The sequence below is a fragment of the Wyeomyia smithii genome, chromosome 2 (assembly GCF_029784165.1).
Source record: "Wyeomyia smithii strain HCP4-BCI-WySm-NY-G18 chromosome 2, ASM2978416v1, whole genome shotgun sequence".
Lineage (NCBI taxonomy): Eukaryota > Metazoa > Arthropoda > Insecta > Diptera > Culicidae > Wyeomyia > Wyeomyia smithii.
The window spans coordinates 73,003,378-73,021,262 of NC_073695.1; the positions used below are offsets into that span (position 1 = coordinate 73,003,378).

The window sequence follows — 17,885 nt, forward strand, 5'->3', positions numbered from 1 at the left end:
TTGATAGCCGCTGGATGTTCAACTGTATCCTGTTTATTGTCCTGGATTTTAACACATTGGAAAACCGGGTGCGGATCATGGATACCATGAGATGATGATCCGAGTCAACATTTGGTTCTCAATACGACCTCACGTCTGTAACGTTTGAAAAGTGCCGACCATAAATTAGAACATTATCGATCTGAGAGCAGGCCTCTCCATTTGGGTGCCTCCAGGTGTGCTTACGTATATTCCGGCGTACAAAATAAGTGCTACAGATAGCCATAACTCTGGCTGCAGCGAAATTCACAAGCCTCAGGCTGTTGTCGTTCGTAGTAGAGTGGAGGCTTTCTCTACCAATTACGTGGCGGAAGAAATTCTCCTGCCCGACCTGCGCATTAACATCCCCGATGACGGTCTTGATGTCGTGTCCCAGGGACTTATTATAAGTCTTTTTCAGGAGCTCATAGAACTCCTTCTCCCCATCGGGTTTATCGTTGGTCGGTGCGTACACCTTCATCAGGCTGTAGTTGAAAAATTTACCCTTAATTCTCAACACACATATACGGTCACTGATCGGCTTCCATCTAATGACACGCTTCATCTTCTTCATCCCTATAAGCACGAAACCGACATACTTTTCTGCTTTGACGCCGCCGCTGTAGTAGATGTGGTACTTAAATGAAGTGCCCGCAATAGGATCTACTGCTCGAATTTCGCGTTCTCCCGTTTTCGGTAACCTCACCTCCTGTATGGCAGCAACCAACACATTCACCTTGTGAAGCTTTCTATCCAGAATACCTGTTTTTGCCGGTTTGAGTAGAGTCCTTACATTCTAAGTACCGAGTGTCCAATAATCGTTGTCCTTTTACGTTCGCCTAGGTCCATGCCGGTTATCCCGATCCATATTTATATCTGGATTGGTCGTAGTATTTTATATTCGGTATGCTGCCTTACTAGGGCTGCGATACCTAGTCTCGCGACGCGGCTGCCGTCTTAGGTATAGCTGGCGAGGTATTGCGTTTCGTGATTCAGCCACCCGCTCCGAGTACAGCCGCGTACGATCTCCTTTCCCAGTCAGCATACGACCATAGTTTCCACGGGGGTTGGTTACCCGATCTCCGCTAAGGTTACTCGTATCCCGGTCGGCACCTCGTGTAAGTTGGGATAGGAGTTGCTGAACAGAGGTGGATGACTACAATAGGGTCTCAAGTAGAGATGCACCGAATATTCGGCTGCCGAATATTCGGGCCGAATATTAGCAAATATTGGATTTTGCCGAATATTCGGCTCGCCGAATAGTAAGTTTATTATTCGGCCAAATATGCCGAATAAGCCGAATAGTGACCAATGATTATCAGAAAATAATATAAAAGTATAGTGCAAAGTTTTATGAACGGGGGTAAACGAAAACTGAAGATGTAACTTGGGCTTAGAAAGGAATATATCTCATTTGTAAAACGGAACACGAACCGCAATCTCCACACAATATTTCATGTCTTGAGGTATATTTTTTCTGAGCCAAAGTCACATCCTCAGTTCTCGTTCATTTCTCGCATTTTGAAGTAGAATACTTCTCTCAGGAAGTTCGGCTACATAGGGATGTGAAATGAAAATCTAAAACCGAAAAAAGTGAAAAATATGTCCAATTTCAAATGCTAATAAATCGGTTAGTATTCAATGGATTTCCTTCGTTCTTGCAGCAATAGATTGGAAAATCTTCTAAGATTCTTCTAAAAATAAGATAATTGTGATTTTATTATTCACGCTATTGTACTATTGAAAATAGTCAAGCCTTGTCAAAACGAAAAATTCGACCCCTGATTGGTCGTTATATGCTTGCTTCCCAAGCACGGTCGACGGAATCATATACCTTGCAATTAAAAACATGCTATTTGGCCTATATAAGTGCCTGTTCCAGCCGGAGCCGCTCATAATAGTTCTGAACAGCGACGAAAGCAGTCCTCCCTTAGCAGCAGCGGGAGCGAGCAGTGGGTACCATCGATAGCGGAAAGCGGCCACAACTGTGGCATGGCTGTGGATAGGCGTAGCAGTTCCAGCGGATCTCACCATCGATAGCAGCAGGGCCAGCAGATGCAGGTACAGTGGATACCAATGGCGGCCACAACTGTGGCATGGCTACGGATAGTGTTGCAGTTGCTCAGCAGTTAGGCCAGCGTATAGCGGCCACAACTGTGGCATGGCTATGCATAGCGTAGCATCAGACAGCGACAACAGCAGTCGTCCTTCCTCAGCAGCAGCACTAGCCCTCTGGTTGGTCACCACGTCTCAGGAGCAGCGCGGTTTTTCTCAGCGTGTGTCGCCAGACAGCCATTATTCCCCCCGTGTTGGGGCAGCATGATGATTGCCATCAGGAAATCCAGTTTCGGAAATCAAAATGCCTTTTTGAAGGCAAATAAACAAGTCATTGAAAGTTAATAATTTTTGTCAACGCAAGCAAGCATTCTGTGTTGCATCCTAGCAATTCAAATTTGTCGCACCCGTCTAATTTACTGAATGTGAAATAGCTTCCACAGTGCATGTTGTCCGTGTATCTTAATTCCCCCAATGTTAGGGCAGCTCAAAGGTTGTAATTAGCAACCGATTTTGAACCGCAACATGCTTTTTTCAAGGCAAAAAAAAAATAATTGAAGGTTAATAATTTTCTGGCATCAACACAAGCAGACATTCTGTGCGGGATGCAATAAAATTCTGTTGTAGTTGTCTAATTTTTACTTCCACTTTATTTAGTAAACCCCCCACTGTAGGGGCAGCGCAAAGGCTGCGATCAGCATAACCGACATTGAATAATAAATTGCCCTGTTAGTACGCATTCACAAAAGCAGTTAGTCCGACAATGCAGAGCTAATATGAAGTCGATTCAATCAATCAGCATAAACAGAATTTCGTCGTCCCCCAGCTGCCAAGTTGCAACATGATGCAACACGCAACAGCGAGCAAACGAAATCGCTTTATGTTACAAACCGCAATAAGATACGGGTTAAAACCGTTGCGTGTGTGAGAGCACCATCGGTGTTCATTCGCTGGATACACTATCTACTGTCTACTGAACGCAATAATCTGCTTACATGCGACACGGGGACGGGAACATTTTCTTCAACGAAGCTGCGCAACACGACACAAAACATGTTATTTTGTTGCTTCAATGAGAGTGCTATCGGTCCGGCTCGACAGAATGTTCACAAGAAATCATTTTTGTGCATCCGTGCTACGAAACTGAGGAAAAACTTTAGAAACTGAAAAAAGAGGTGGAGCTTATCAAATGATCGCTCTGAGCCATGAGCTATATCATTCCACCACGTACGTAAAATAATTCATTCCTATTTTCATCCCTATATAAGAGCCTGTTTTAGTCGAAGCCGCTCATAATAGTTCTGAACAGCGACGACAGCAGTCCTCCCTTAGCAGCAGCGGGAGCGAGCAGTGGGTACCATCGATAGCGGATAGCGGCCACAACTGTGGCATGGCTGCGGATAAGCGTAGCAGTTTCAGCGGATCTCACCATCGATAGCAGCAGGGCCAGCAGAAGCAGGTACAGCGGGTACCAATGGCGGCCACAACTGTGGCATGGCTACGGATAGCGTTGCAGTTGCTCAGCAGTTGGGCCAGCGTATAGCGGCCACAACTGTGGCATGGCTATGCATAGCGTAGCTGTTGCAGCGGGTATATCAGCATCGATAGTAGCAGGGTCAGCTGATGCAACGACACTCCCTTCACTAAAATGCTGTTTCAGTGTGGTAGCGGGAAGCATCAGCAGCAGGCTTGCATGAAGTGAATACATCAGCCAGCAACTTTCTCTAAGGCCTCTGCCATAGTAGACGCGAAAAGCGGTGCGAACCGATTCGCTCGGCCGTAGGTTAATGTACAGCTCTACTGATGGCTGTACATTAACCTACAGCCGAGCGAATCGGTTCGCGTCGCTTTTCGCGTCTATTATGGCAGAGGCCTAATGGAAAAGTTGTATCATTTTGTTCAGGAGAATATTATTGTCGGTAATATTACAGAGATGCGATTGCGTAAATCCGATTTTGAATTAAAAAATTGTTCTTTTGAGAACAAATAAAACACTTATTTGAAGAGTTAATAGCTTTTGGTACCAATAGCAGTATAGTGACAGCCTCAACGGTAGATGCAGATGCAGCCGGTACTTCCCTGAGGCCGATGTAAAGGTAAATGGGAGCAGCACGGCGAAACAGTTCGGGTTATGCTTAGACGCGCGTCATTTTTCGTTGTTGATATTCTCCACATGAAACGACGCGCTTTCGTATGATAGCGGTGGTATTAGCGGTAGATGCATTTGCCAACAAGCCGTGTCTAGTTTTCAATGTGAAAACACCTTTCTCATTGTGTTGACCGTGCGCCTTAGTCCTCACTATCAAGGTAACACAGAGATGTAAGATAAACACTACATCCTATGATAAATTGAACAATTGTCCTTATAAGGACAACAAATGAATTAATGAAGATTTAATTTTCAATTAGAATACTTCTCTCAGGAAGTTCGGCTACATAGGGATGTGAAATGAAAATCTAAAACTGAAAAAAGTGAGAAAATTTTCAAATGCTAATAAATCGGTTAGTTTCCGATGGATTTCCTTCGTTTTTGCAGCAATCGATTAGAAAATCTTCCAAGATTCCTACCAAATGCATGAAATTGCAATTTTATCATTCGAACTATTGTACTATTGAAAACTCTTAAGCCTTGTCAAAACACAAAACTCGACCTCTGATTGGTCATTATACCGCGCATTCCCAAGCACGGTCGGCAGAGTTATGGACCTAGTAAATTGGGAATGCATCATTTGGCCATATAAGAGCTTCATCAGATAATGAACAAACATTTCATCGGATATTAAATTGAACAACTGAAATTTGAAGAACACAAATGATTATTTGAAGAGTTAATATTTTCTCGTTTTGCGCTATAATTCAAAGTTAATTATCTTCCTCTACATGCATACTCTGATTATTATTACGTGTTTGCGTCGCTAAGTGTTTGGCTACGGTCATGCAGAACGCAAATAACGGCGCGATGCGATTCGGCAAGACGAAATCTGTTGAAATGTATAGCTCTACTTCGCTTAAAAAAGAGCTGTACATTTCACGACGGTAAGGCGAATCGCATCGCGCCGGCATTCGCGTTCTGCATAACCGTAGCCTTTGTTCCGTTCCCGTTTAATGATGTCGTATTAAATGTGCATATTACAATTCGGCAGCACTTCAACGTCTCATTTGCACAAAATTTAAAAAAAATTAAATGAACTTCTTTCAAAATATCAGACAAAAAGAAATTACTATACTGCCAATTAACGGTCAACGTTTATTTACTAGAAAAAATTAGGGCAGCCGGGTTATCTTTCTTGTAAAAGTATTCTACTTCAACCTTGCGGTCGTGGCTTTGCATACAACCTTCTTGTAATTTTTTTTTTCAAAAACACTTAAAATGTAGTTGTGACACAAATTTTTAAATTGTGTTAACCATAATCCTCAAAAACATTATTTTTAAACGACAACTCAAATAAGAACAAAAGTAGGTGCGCCACGGTTTAGCGTGCCTTATTCCATAGGCGCAAAATTATTTATTTCTTGTGCAATAGTTCGGACAATTTTCAATCGTTTTTGTACATGAACAATTGGAAAGCGAAAGAAACAATTTAAACTTTAAACAATGACCATTTGGTTATTTTGTTATCATACGATCAACGTTGTGTTCAGCCGAATATACGGCCGAATATTCGTCTCACCGAATAATGGAAAAAAGGTTATTCGGTATTCGGCCGAAGGCCGAATAGTGCTATTCGGTGCATCTCTAGTCTCAAGCGACACCTATGAGCTATGTTTTTGATTATCACAAGGCTAATTGGGAAAGGTATAAAATTCAAATTGAGAATAATATCAATAATACGTCCAGCCTGCAAAACGAAATGAATATTGATTCCGCTTTGAAAGCATTACAATGAGCAATTATTGATGCCAAGAATTATTCGGTTCCAAAGGCTCAGGTAAAATTTGATTCGCCAATAATTGACGAAATTTTTTAACTTCTAATTCGTTTGAAAAATGTTCGCAGACGTCAATATCAACGTCCTCGTGACCCCGTCTTAAAACTATTTATAAAGATTTGCAGAAAGAGATTAAACATAGATTTACTGTTCTGAGAAATAAAAATTTTGAGACTGAAGTTGAAAAATTTGAATCTTATTCTAAACCTTTTTGGAAACTATCAAAGCTTCTTAAGAAACCTTCAAAGCCTATTCCAACTTTTAAAGATGGTGAACGTTTCCTTGTATCCAATAAAAGAAAGGCTCAAAGACTTGCTCAGCAGTTTGGGGATATTCATAATTAGAATTTGAATTTCTTCCCAGAATTTTTTACCTGCAGACATAATTGAAACTAACTTGAATGAGATTAAATCAATTATTAAAAACTTCAAAAATATGAAAGTACACTAAGGTCACTTTTACGCGGTTTTTTACGCGGGTTTTTTTACGCGGCTTTTTTACGCGGATTCCGGAATTGACGCGGTTTTCTTTACGCGGATTCCGGAATTTACGCGGGTTTTTTTACGCGGCATGTATCCTTCGCGTAAAAAGCAAATTTAGTGTAGCTGGTGATGATGGGTTTTTCAACATATTGATCAAACATCAAATCAAATCAAATTTTCAATAGCTGATTCAAAATTGCATATTTTTCCAAATCATGAACGAATGCAAAAAATACCCCAATTTTAAAGCCGGAAAGGATCCAGCTAAGGTTTCAAGTTATCGACCAATCAGTTTGCTTTCTTTGATAAGTAAACTGTTTCAGAGAATTATCCTTAACGGGATGATGTCACACATCAAGGAAAATTCAATTTTTACAGATGAACAATTTGGATTTCCCCATGGGCATTCCACTACTTATCAATTACTCAGAGTTACTAATATGATACGAGCTAACAAATCTGAAGTTTATTTCACTGGAGCTGCTCTTTTAGACATAGAAAAAGCATTCAACAGTGTTTGGCATAAAAGTTTGATTGCGAAATTGCTTACTTTAAATTTTTCAACTTCTCCAATCAAAATTTTGAAAAAATTATCTAACTGATCGAACTCTGCAAGTTGTCTATCAGAATTCAAAGTCTGATGAATTTCCCATCAGAGTAGGAGGCCTCAAGGCTCAGTCTTGGCTCCAGTTCTGTACAACATACACTAAAGTCGCTTTTTACGCGGGGGATACATGCCGCGTAAAAAAACCGCGTAAATTCCGGATTTGATCTTCCTGATTTACCTCCAGGATGCACAAAGTCATTGTTCTGCGATGACACAAGCATTTCCGTAAAAAGAAAAAGTCTTCGTGTCATATGCAGTCGATTGCAGAAAAGTTTAGATATTTTCTCTTCCTACTTGCAAAAGTGGAAAATCTCACCAAATGCTTCTAAAACTCAATTGATATTTTTTCCTCATAAAACTAGGGCTTCTTTCCTCAAACCAAACAATAATCACATTGTGAAAATGAATGGGTTATTTTAAGTTGGTCTGACAAGGTTAAGTACTTGGGATTAATTTACGATAAAAAACTTATTTTCAAAGAGCAACAACAGGAATTCCAAACTTTGTTTAAAGAATAAACTTTTGATTTACAAACAATTTTTTAGACCAGCAATGCTTTATGCTGTACCGATCTGGTCAAGTTGTCGTATAACAAGGAAGAAAACGCTTCAAAGGATTCAGAATAAAATTCTGAAAATGATTTTGAAACGTTCTCCTTGGTTTGGTACACTCGAATTACATAGACTTACTGGTGTTGAAACATTGAAAACCAAGTAAAATAAAATTATTACCAATTTTCGACAAAAATCGTTGCAATCCTCAATTGATACGAAAAACAAAATCTACTCCTATTATATCTAACATCGGTCCACGTGGAGTAAGGACAAAGGCCCAAATATACGTTAGGTTCAGCCATTCAAATCTTCAATTATTGTTGGCTTCTGTTGATTAAAAAAAAACCTAAATTCATCCACCTAGCGGTCAGACCCAGCCTTTCTCATTCAAACTTATTATTTGTAAAAATAGATTTACATGAACGCTTCAATCCAATAAATGTGTATTCACTTTTTGGGTTGTAAAATAATGATGTTGTAATAGAAGTATAAAATATGAAATTTGACGTAATGTAAATGCTCAAGAAATAGCGAAATAAAAGAAATGACTTTTAATTTCGAACAATACAATCACGAGCGATACCGGAAACTTTCAAATGGTACGATACCACATTTAAATTATATTGTGGCCACATATATTGATCAAAGCAGGTATAGTTTTAAACAGCCTTTGAATTTCTTTTCTTTCCATGACTTTTAAACCACATATCAAATTGTTATGAAGTTTGTTATTTGTAAGTTTGAGGAATGACTCGTTCGTATGACACTAGTTATGTTCAAATAAGTCGTGTAATCTTTGAGATAATAGAATCTCGTTGTTTTAACAATTTAATACATAACGGTTGCTTAGTTCGATTATAATCAAATGAAATGGGAACGTGAAAATCGATTCAGCCATCTCTAAGAAAAGTGAGTGAGTTTATGTTTTTTGGAATATGTTACTTTTCATAGCTAGATTTCACATTTTTAAACGTAACAGGCATAGTAAGAGTCCGGTTGCAAAAAAAATCAATAGGGTCTTATGGGGTAACTAGACCTTTCATATGACACTGATTTTGTGGAAATAGGTCCAGCCATCTCTGAGAAACATGAGTGAAATTAAACAGTATTCAGAAGACGTTACTTTTCATAACTTTTGAACCACATGTTCATTCTATATAAAATTCAAAAGTTAAGGTTTTTTTTAAGATAGCCCGTTCATTTGATACCAATTTTATTGAAATCGGTTGTGTGGTTTCTGAGATATTGATGATTTTCGTGATTTTTACATTTTTAAACATAACCTCTAAAATAAAAATCCAATTACAATGAAATTTCATAGGGTCTTATGGGGCAACTAGAACTTTCATTTGCATATAATTTCATTAAAATCGGTCCAGCCATCTCTGAGAAAAGTGAGAGAATATAAAAATCTGCACATACACTCTCTCACACACACACACATACATACATACATACATACATACAGAACTGAGTCGAGTGATATATGCCAATCGGCCCTTTGGAGCACTTCCATATCTTCGGTTTTGCAAGTGATTGCTATACCTTTCTAGGAGAAAGGCAAAAAGTTAAAATAGTATTAATTAGGAGTAAAATATTCGTGCTGAAGAAACAGCGAAATAAAAGAAATGACTTTGAATTTCGTACACTTCAATCACGAGCAAGACCGGGAACTTACGAATAGCACAATACCAAATTCAAATTTTGTTGAGGCCATATGTTTTGATCATAGCAGTTACAGTTCTAAATAGTCTTTGAATTTCGTTTCTTTTCATAACTTTTTAACCACATATCAAATTGCTATGAAATTTCTTACTTGTGAGTTTGAGAGACAACCCGTTCAAATGACACTAGATATGTTCAAATAAGTCGTGTGATCTTTGAGATAATAGACGCTCGTTGTTTTTATAATTTAATACAGTACAGATACAGTTGGAATAAAAATACGATTATAGTCAAATAAAATGATAACCTATAGGAAAGCCAAACTTTTCATTTGACACATTTGACACGTGTTCAATCACTATAAAATTCATCAATTAACCTTCAACTAGCCCGTTCCTTTGATACCAATATTGTTCACATCGGTTGTGTACTTTCTGAGATAATGAAGTTTCGTGATTTTCATGTTTTGATACATTACAGACAAAGTAACAGACCGATTAAATTGAAACTCAATAGGGTGTTATGAGGCAGCTAGACCTTTCATTTGACACTGATTTCGTGGAAATCGGTTCAGCCATCTCTGAGAAAAGTGAGTGAGTTTAAGAAGTCTTCGGAATATGTTTCTTTTCATAGCTGGATTTCACATTTTTAAACATAACAGGCAAAATAATAGTCCGATTGCAAAAAAAATCAATAGGGTCTTATGGGGTAATTAGACCTTCCAAATGACACTGATTTTGTGGAAATCGGTTCAGCCAACTCTGAGAAACATGAGTGAGATTAAACACTCTCCAGAACACGTTTCTTTGAATAACTTCTGAACCACACGTTCAATCTTCATGAAACTCGAAAGTTAAGGGTTTTTTGAGTAGCTCGTTCATTTAAAACATAACTATAAACATAAACTAAAAATCCGATTGCAATGAAATTCAATAGGGTTTTATGGGGCAACTAGATCTCTCATTTGCAATTAATTTCATGAAGATCGGTCCAGCCATCTCTGAGAAAATCGAGTGAGATTGGGAGAGCGTTACATACACACACACATACACACACACACACACACACACACACACACACACACACACACACACACACACATACAGAAAATGCTCAGCTCGTCAAACTAAGTCGATTGATATACGAGATTCGACCCTTTGGAGCACTTTTATACCTTTGGGTTTTCCAGTGATTGCTATACCTTTCTAGGAGAAAGGCAAAAACAACAGTAAAAATAGGAAAAACCATTTTTGATGAGATTTTCGTGTCGATTTTTAAGTCGAGCGATAGCCATTCAAATTAGACGTGAATATCGGCTCATTTGGGGACTATCGTCACCTGCAGTGATTCTCACAATAACTTTAGTTACTTCCCAGGCAGGTAACTGTGAAAATCGGGAATCGACTTTTCACTTTTTTGTAGGGAGGTGGAGAGACTTTAAATACAGTTATGTAAACGGCTTCACCACTACCAAAAGATATCGTGTGCACTAAACTGAAAGTTTAAATAAAGTACTAGGTATTATTTCCTCCTTGGACATTATTTATGAATAGATTTAGGTAAACAAGTAGTGAAATCCAACAAGGTCATCCCTGTTTGATTTCCATTTTCATGTTATTATCCTCCACCACCCAAAAAGTTAAAGAACTACTAGTCTTGATTCGCCTTGGTGACGAACTTTATCATTTCTTTACTTTGATCCGGGAATAAAACCTTTCATGTAAAACCCCATCAACCCCGGACCACCGCGGCAATTACTATGCAAATACAACATCGATTTGTGTTTCATCTGCCTTTTTTACAGTTCTACCCGGCCACAGCACCCGGCGGATAGTGGTGGCCTTGTACAACTACAATGCCCGCGAGGAAACGGATGTCAGCTTCGTCAAGGGCGACCGGATGGAGGTGCTGGACGACACCGAGTCCGACTGGTGGCGCGTGGTTCACCTCAAAACACGCCAGGAGGGTCTCATCCCGTGGAACTTTGTCGCCGAGGACCGAAGCGTCAACAGCGAAGAGTAAGTATCGATTGAGAATGAGATGATTTGTGAATAATCGAATCCAACCTGCGCTACAGCTGGTTTTTCGAGAACGTTTCGCGAAAGGAAGCCGACAAGTTACTGCTGGCGGCGGAAAATCCCCGAGGCACCTTCCTGGTGCGACCGTCGGAGCACAATCCGAACGGGTTTTCGCTATCGGTTAAAGACTGGGAGGAAACCAGAGGCTATCATGTGAAGCACTACAAAATCAAACCGCTAGATAATGGAGGTTACTATATCGCAACGAATCAAACGTTCCCCTCGCTACCGGCGCTTGTGATGGCGTATTCCAGTAAGTTAACGATTTGTACGATGGAAGTAACTGATGATAATGTTTGCTTTTGTTTTTAGAAAACGCCCTCGGTTTGTGCCATGTGTTGTCGAGTCCCTGCCCGAAACCGCAACCACAGGTGTGGGATCTTGGTCCGGAACTTCGAGACAAGTGGGAAATCAATCGGAACGAAATTCAGTTAATTCGCAAATTAGGACACGGCAACTTCGGCGAGGTGTACTACGGCAAGTGGCGTAATAACATCGAAGTTGCGGTCAAAACTCTACGCGAGGGTACCATGTCGACGCAAGCTTTCCTCCAGGAGGCGGCGATTATGAAGAAATTCCGTCACAGTAGGCTAGTCGCGTTGTACGCAGTCTGTTCCAAAGAAGAACCGATCTACATCGTCCAGGAATACATGTCCAAGGGAAGTTTGCTGGACTACCTGCGAACAGGGGATGGTCAATTTTTGCAGTTCGAGGATCTGATCTACATCGCAGCCCAGGTTGCTTCCGGTATGGAATACTTAGAACTGAAACAGTTAATACACAGGGATCTAGCCGCTCGTAACGTACTGATTGGGGAGAATAATGTAGCAAAGATCTGTGATTTCGGACTGGCCCGGGTGATAGCGGACGACGAATATTGTCCGAAGCAGGGCTCCCGGTTCCCGGTCAAATGGACCGCCCCGGAGGCTATCGTGTACGGTAAATTCTCTATCAAGTCGGACGTCTGGTCCTACGGTATCCTGCTGATGGAGCTGTTCACGTACGGCCAGGTACCGTACCCGGGAATGCACAGCCGCGAAGTGATCGAACAGATCGAACGGGGCTACCGAATGCCAAAGCCAACGAATCATCACCTGCCGGACGACATCTACAGTCTGATGCTCAAGTGCTGGGACGCGATACCGGAGAAGCGTCCGACGTTCGAGTTCTTGAATCACTATTTCCAGAACTTTACCGTCACCTCAGAGGTGCCCTATCGAGAGGTGCAAGACTAAGCAGCTAAACAAGTCTGAGACGGTTAGAGATTTAGAAAGGAGGGCGGTAAGGGTTAACGAATGGGAATCGCGAGCGGGTGTCCTACTACACTAGTAAACTTAACTACTGAATTACACTCACAAACACATATACATATACATATACATATAAAGACAAGATGGGTGAGCATCTCGTGTAGAAATAATCATCCACTCACAACATATACATACACCATCACACTTACACACACATACATCAACATCGCTTTACGTTGCAATTGTAATCGTATAATTAGATCGACAAAGCTGTGTTTTAATCGGTAGGCTAGAGGGCTGAGTCAATGAATCGAGAGTTTCGGTTTTAGCGAAGGTACCGAAAATTAGCAAAACGGTACAATTACATCACTTTACCAATCGTGCATCTATATGCTAAGGTAGCTATCGTGGGGTGGGGCTCGGAGTAGGTGTGCAGTTTTCAGTAGGAAAACTGCCGTTGTAGGTATTAGCAGTCAGTAAGTAGGTTTGGTTTGAACTAAAAAAAAAACACGAGTACCAAATTTCATCAGGCTGTTGTGGTTTTTTTCTTCCCTTTTTCTGCACCGTTTTTTTTTTTCTAAAAGTTACTCACGGAACGTGTAATCACCTATTGAGAGCTCTAGTACTTCTAAATAATTATCATGTTTAGTTGAGGGGTACTTTCAGCAGGATTTTTATGCAATAGAAAATCCTCACTAGTAAAAAAGTCAATCACAGTTATAATAAGCTTTTTTACTTATTTTCGAGGCACTAACTTTGCAAATTAGTTTTGTTTGCAGCTCCGTAGGAAAGGTTGGATAATTTGTACCTACCTACTGGAAAGCTCCCAATATCGCGAAAAAAACAATCAATATTAACGCGGTTACCAACTCTCCCCTACGCATGCGAGGAAACGTCAAAGAACCAACGGTTGGTTCCCAAAGGAGGCGATGTTGGGTACGCTGTTTCAATAGGCGATCTGACAGCCACTTCTACTCCCTGAAGAAATTAGAAGAGAATGATTATTGTTCTACTTTCAAACAAGTAGGCGTTTTTGACATGTAAATCAAACCTAACATCCAACAAAGTTTAATTCAGAACTCAATAATATCAAAAGTGGTGTTTATTTTCTACACTTTTACCTGCAAACAGTGATTCATACATAGTTGAAAATGCCCGGCAGTGTTGCTTTTACCTTTTTTGTGTTGAAATTTTTGGTATGAAGTTTTTTGATTTCTTCTACTGGTGGATATAGTTTCAAATGAATTATCGATTATCCGTTTAGCAAGTTAATTCTGGGTTCGAAACAAACTCGTGAGCTGTCATCAAGCATGATACATTTACTTTTCACAGAAAAATGGTCTTCATAGAGCATTCGCACGCGATAAGCTTAACACGTATTCTCTTCTCATTGATGCAGCATAACTTCAACTACGTACGCGAGAGTGATGAGAAAAACAAGACGTGAAGTGCGGCAGACTTTTAGATTTAGAGTAGCGCGAAATAAAAACTATGAGCAAGGAGAAAACCTGTACTAGTCGTCAACACACACACACACACAGAATTTATTCGTCAGCGCAGTGAGACCTTTTGTAATATAGTTTTCCCGTTTAGTAGTGGAAACAAGCATCTATTTAGTCAAATTATCCCTCTCTTCGGCAGGCAACAAATGCAAAACAAACCAGTTAGGAAGTGCGTCTCAGACGCAAAATCACGAACAAGTACCACAAACTGCCATTTTTACATTTATCCACTTCTTAATTAGTCTAAAACGTCTCTTTTTTCATATTATATATAAATTTTAGATTGTATCCTCGGTCTTATCGAAGGAATGTGAAAAAGATCAAGCTTACCTTTTTAGAGGGAGGTACTAAGGAATCGTGATTACAGTCAGGATTTCGCTGCAAAAGAGGATCTTATATCTCAATATTTTCTTTCTCCTATTCGTTCGCTGTGACTTGTGAGACGAGTGGTGACCAAATGGCAACCGTCCAGTCTAGCACAACAAGCTATATTCTGCGAACTGTATCTTGATTATTTTAAGTAAAAATGAATAAAAGAATGCTGCAAAAGAAAAAGAGGTGATGTAGTAGAATGCTATGCCTGCATTGGAAGAATAAATTAAATTATACATAAGTAACCGAAGCAACTGAAGAATCACTTTTACGACTATTTATATTTATATAAATTAAGTTACTGAACATATAATTAGACATACCTACCAATTTACCTTTATCGTTCGGTTTCGACTAAAAAACCTATAAAGACGAAAGTGAACAAAATGCATTCAAATTTTATCTGCGTACGAAAAACAAAAACCTAATCATCAAACTGGAAGTCACAACTTTTACTCTCTAATCTATATCTCTCAACCTATCGAAATCTAGAAAAGTGTACATTGGAAAGAGGTAATCTCGAACGCGAGAAGAAAACTAACAAGAAAGTGCGTTTCTGTCCAACTAAAGTAACAAAACAAAAATGACAATTACCAACACAATACGGGGATTAAAACCTCCACCTTTCATCGAAGGCCGATCCCTCGCACCAGGAAGGAAAACATGGAACTACCACTAGCTACAGCATAAAAACAATTTTAATACCTTTCCATTCCATAGATACAACGCAACAATACATGAAATTTAAAACAAAAAAAAAAGATACAGAATAAATTTTTAACCCTGCGGACACAAGAAGAAGAAGACGTTTACAATCGAATCAATTTTTACAAGCCAAAATGTGCTAAGAAAATTTTATACACTCTAGCAAACGCTACCCAATCTAAATACATACCCCAGAAAAAAATAATTACTAAAAGCACACTCCACAGCCCGTTGCAATCAGTCAAAGATGTTGTTAGTTTTTTTTTTGTTCAACGTTTTTCGTCTCATCGTTTGGAATAGAAAGGTTCGGCCATATATACCTAGGGAATGCGACCGACCGAAGGCATAAGAGCATGGACATATTCGAGCGTGCGCAACAAGTGACCGTATTTTAGTGTTTTTAGATACCCTCCAAGCGATGTGAGCGAAAACTATGCTAACCAGAAGGACATGCGAACGAAGAGTACAGCGCAAAGACTTGAGCTAACAACCGCAGAGCATGTCAATACTAACGAGTAACAACAGAACAAGTATATAATTCATAAGCTCTATTCGTATAAGGCAAGACACAGACACACACACACAGAAAATGACACATACAAGCAAGTGGTAAAAACCAATTCTATGTTTAGTGGTTTGTTGTATGATAAACAAAAAATAATAAAATGGAAAAACTTTGACAAAACATTGGCCCCATTGTGGATTATGTGATCGAGTCAGAAAACATTGTCCGAAATGCTATCCTAATTTTAAGCACATTTATTGTGGGCGGTCAAATTGTGGTAAATTGTTTCTTTAAATAACACTAGTATCTATACCTCTAGTAGTAACTTTTTGGTACCGGACGCGGAACTTCGCCCGTGAGGAGCCAACTTATAGTAGAACCACGTGCAAATCCTGCTAATATCACCGAACGTCAACTTGCTGCGCTTACTGTAGACATTGAGATAGATTCCTAGCACCACAATCAGTCCGGACCAGAGATAGCTGCAATGATCGAATCAACAGAAAAAACATTAACATTTAACAAGTGTGTTCAACAGCAACACCCGAAACTTACTTCATCGTGAACGGTTTACTGAAAAACACAAACGACAGGGCAATCGTAACGGCTTTCCGCGCGGTTGTTACGGTTGCCGCCAGAGGGGCGCCACACGTTCGCACCAGCGTGAGAACGATTTGAATTCCGAGATAGCCGGAAAGACTAAACAGGAAAGCGTAACCGTAGGTTTCCACCGGATGCTGAATTTTAAAAATATTGATTGAAGTATCATTGTTAGAACACAAATATTTTTCGAATTAATAAAATAATCAAACTAAATATAAAAACCTAAAACATTATTAATCTAGATTACACATACCTCCATGCAAAAAGCAATTCCGGAGAACAAATTTCCCGTAACCAGCATAATCACACCCAGATAGACGAATCCAATGCCGTAGGAGTAAATAACCACCTCATTGTTGGGTGCTTTGTGCTCTCGCATGGCCTTCTCCTGTACGTTCCCGATTGCCGCGTCACACAGCAAAGCCAACGAAATCAGCAGCACCCCGAAGGTGTTAAAATTTGGTGACACCTGGGAATCGGCCAGCGTAAACAGCGTCAGACCGATACACATTGCGCCTGCCGCCAGGAAGTCCAACGGTCCGTGTTTCTTACCCTGGATCAGGATGCTGCCAATCAGTACTGGCACCAACTTACAACACTTAAAGATGACCTGCGTCGGATAGTTCAGATAGCCGAGGCTGGAGTTGGACAGTCCCATCGTTCCGAGCGTTAGAAACGCGAGCAGAACGTAGGTTTTCATCGGAATGCAGCGGGGAGTTTTGACCCGTTCCATGAATCGCTCAATATAACCGAATACGGTGTAGTAGGCGAACTGAACTAGCGTGAGAAACCAACCGTACGGTTTGAATCCATCCAGTGTGAAAATTAGTTCCTGCATGTACCCATACAGTAGATAGAGCACAAACACGCCGGCACAGCATAGCAGAAACTGCGTTGTCGTGTTATAATAAGTCAGGTCGAAAAACAGGATTTTCACCTCTTTCCTATCAGCATCCGGACTGGGTGCATTTCGTTGTCGATTACTGCTCTTATCACCAATATAAATCACTTCGCTGCCATTTCGATTCATGCTAGACATCTAAACGTACCTATATTCTTCTGGCAAACTCAATCACCGGGCGCCGTAGCGAAATGGCCAGCTGATCGTTAGATTACGTTAACATGCCTGCAATCACTGTATACAGCAAAGCATTAATTCACACTGTTTAGTTAGAATAACGGCAAAAGTTATGGATAAGTATGACGAACCCGAGAACTTCAATAATTCAAGCAGCTTTTTGGTGATTCGTATGTAAATAAACTAGAAATGTCAACAAGCGGGCAATTCAAGAACGTCAGCTGCATCGAAAGGGTTAAAAAAATTATTTTTTCACAGCAAGAGGTTAGTTATAAATTACGTTACAAACTTAAAATATTTTTCTTCATATCCTTAATATTTATATATCCAGAAGACTTCGTGATAAAGGCAAATCTAACAAAAAGAGATTTAACCGAAAACGTATGGAGAGAGCTACCATATACCTTCAAACTTCGAGAAAATATTGTATCCCTTCTCTAACTAATAAAAAATTCGATATTAGGAATACACCTTTTTATTGT

At 39.8% G+C, this 17,885-nt stretch overlaps 2 protein-coding genes across 10 annotated transcripts in view; one reads left to right on the forward strand and one right to left on the reverse strand.

Annotated features, from left to right (window-relative positions):
* Nucleotides 1-15,923, forward strand: part of LOC129721097 (tyrosine-protein kinase Src64B) — a 176,167-nt gene extending 160,244 nt beyond the window's left edge. For all 8 annotated transcript variants that reach the window (XM_055673230.1, XM_055673236.1, XM_055673229.1 and 5 more), the window contains 3 exons: nt 11,115-11,328; nt 11,388-11,641; nt 11,701-15,923. In XM_055673230.1, the coding sequence (XP_055529205.1) occupies nt 11,115-11,328; nt 11,388-11,641; nt 11,701-12,623 (1,391 nt within the window). In that variant the 3' untranslated portion in view covers nt 12,624-15,923. The remainder of the gene's footprint in view (nt 1-11,114; nt 11,329-11,387; nt 11,642-11,700) is intronic.
* A 30-nt stretch (nt 15,924-15,953) lies between these two features.
* Nucleotides 15,954-17,641, reverse strand: LOC129721098 (adenosine 3'-phospho 5'-phosphosulfate transporter 2). Of its 2 annotated transcripts, XM_055673239.1 has the most exons (4): nt 17,535-17,641; nt 16,579-17,460; nt 16,278-16,459; nt 15,954-16,204 (listed from the first exon to the last, which is right to left on the reverse strand). In XM_055673239.1, the coding sequence occupies exons 2-4, from the start codon at nt 17,362-17,364 to the stop codon at nt 16,030-16,032; spliced, it is 1,143 nt and encodes a 380-aa protein (XP_055529214.1). In that variant the 5' UTR covers nt 17,365-17,460; nt 17,535-17,641; the 3' UTR covers nt 15,954-16,029. The 2 variants fall into 2 exon arrangements, with proteins under 2 accessions (XP_055529214.1, XP_055529213.1); XM_055673238.1 differs by having other exon boundaries at nt 16,579-17,603.
* Nucleotides 17,642-17,885: the final 244 nt, after the last annotated feature.

What these genes read in the sequence shown, in the direction of transcription:
- LOC129721098 (XM_055673239.1), bottom strand. Translation starts at nt 17,364, where the DNA reads ATGTCTAGCATGAATCGAAATGGCAGCGAAGTGATTTATATTGGTGAT. An exon ending in GAATTGCTTTTTGCATGGAG is followed by an intron (nt 16,460 to 16,578) that starts GTATGTGTAATC and finishes TTTAAAATTCAG; the next exon opens with CATCCGGTGGAAACCTACGG. An exon ending in AGTAAACCGTTCACGATGAA is followed by an intron (nt 16,205 to 16,277) that starts GTAAGTTTCGGG and finishes CGATCATTGCAG; the next exon opens with CTATCTCTGGTCCGGACTGA.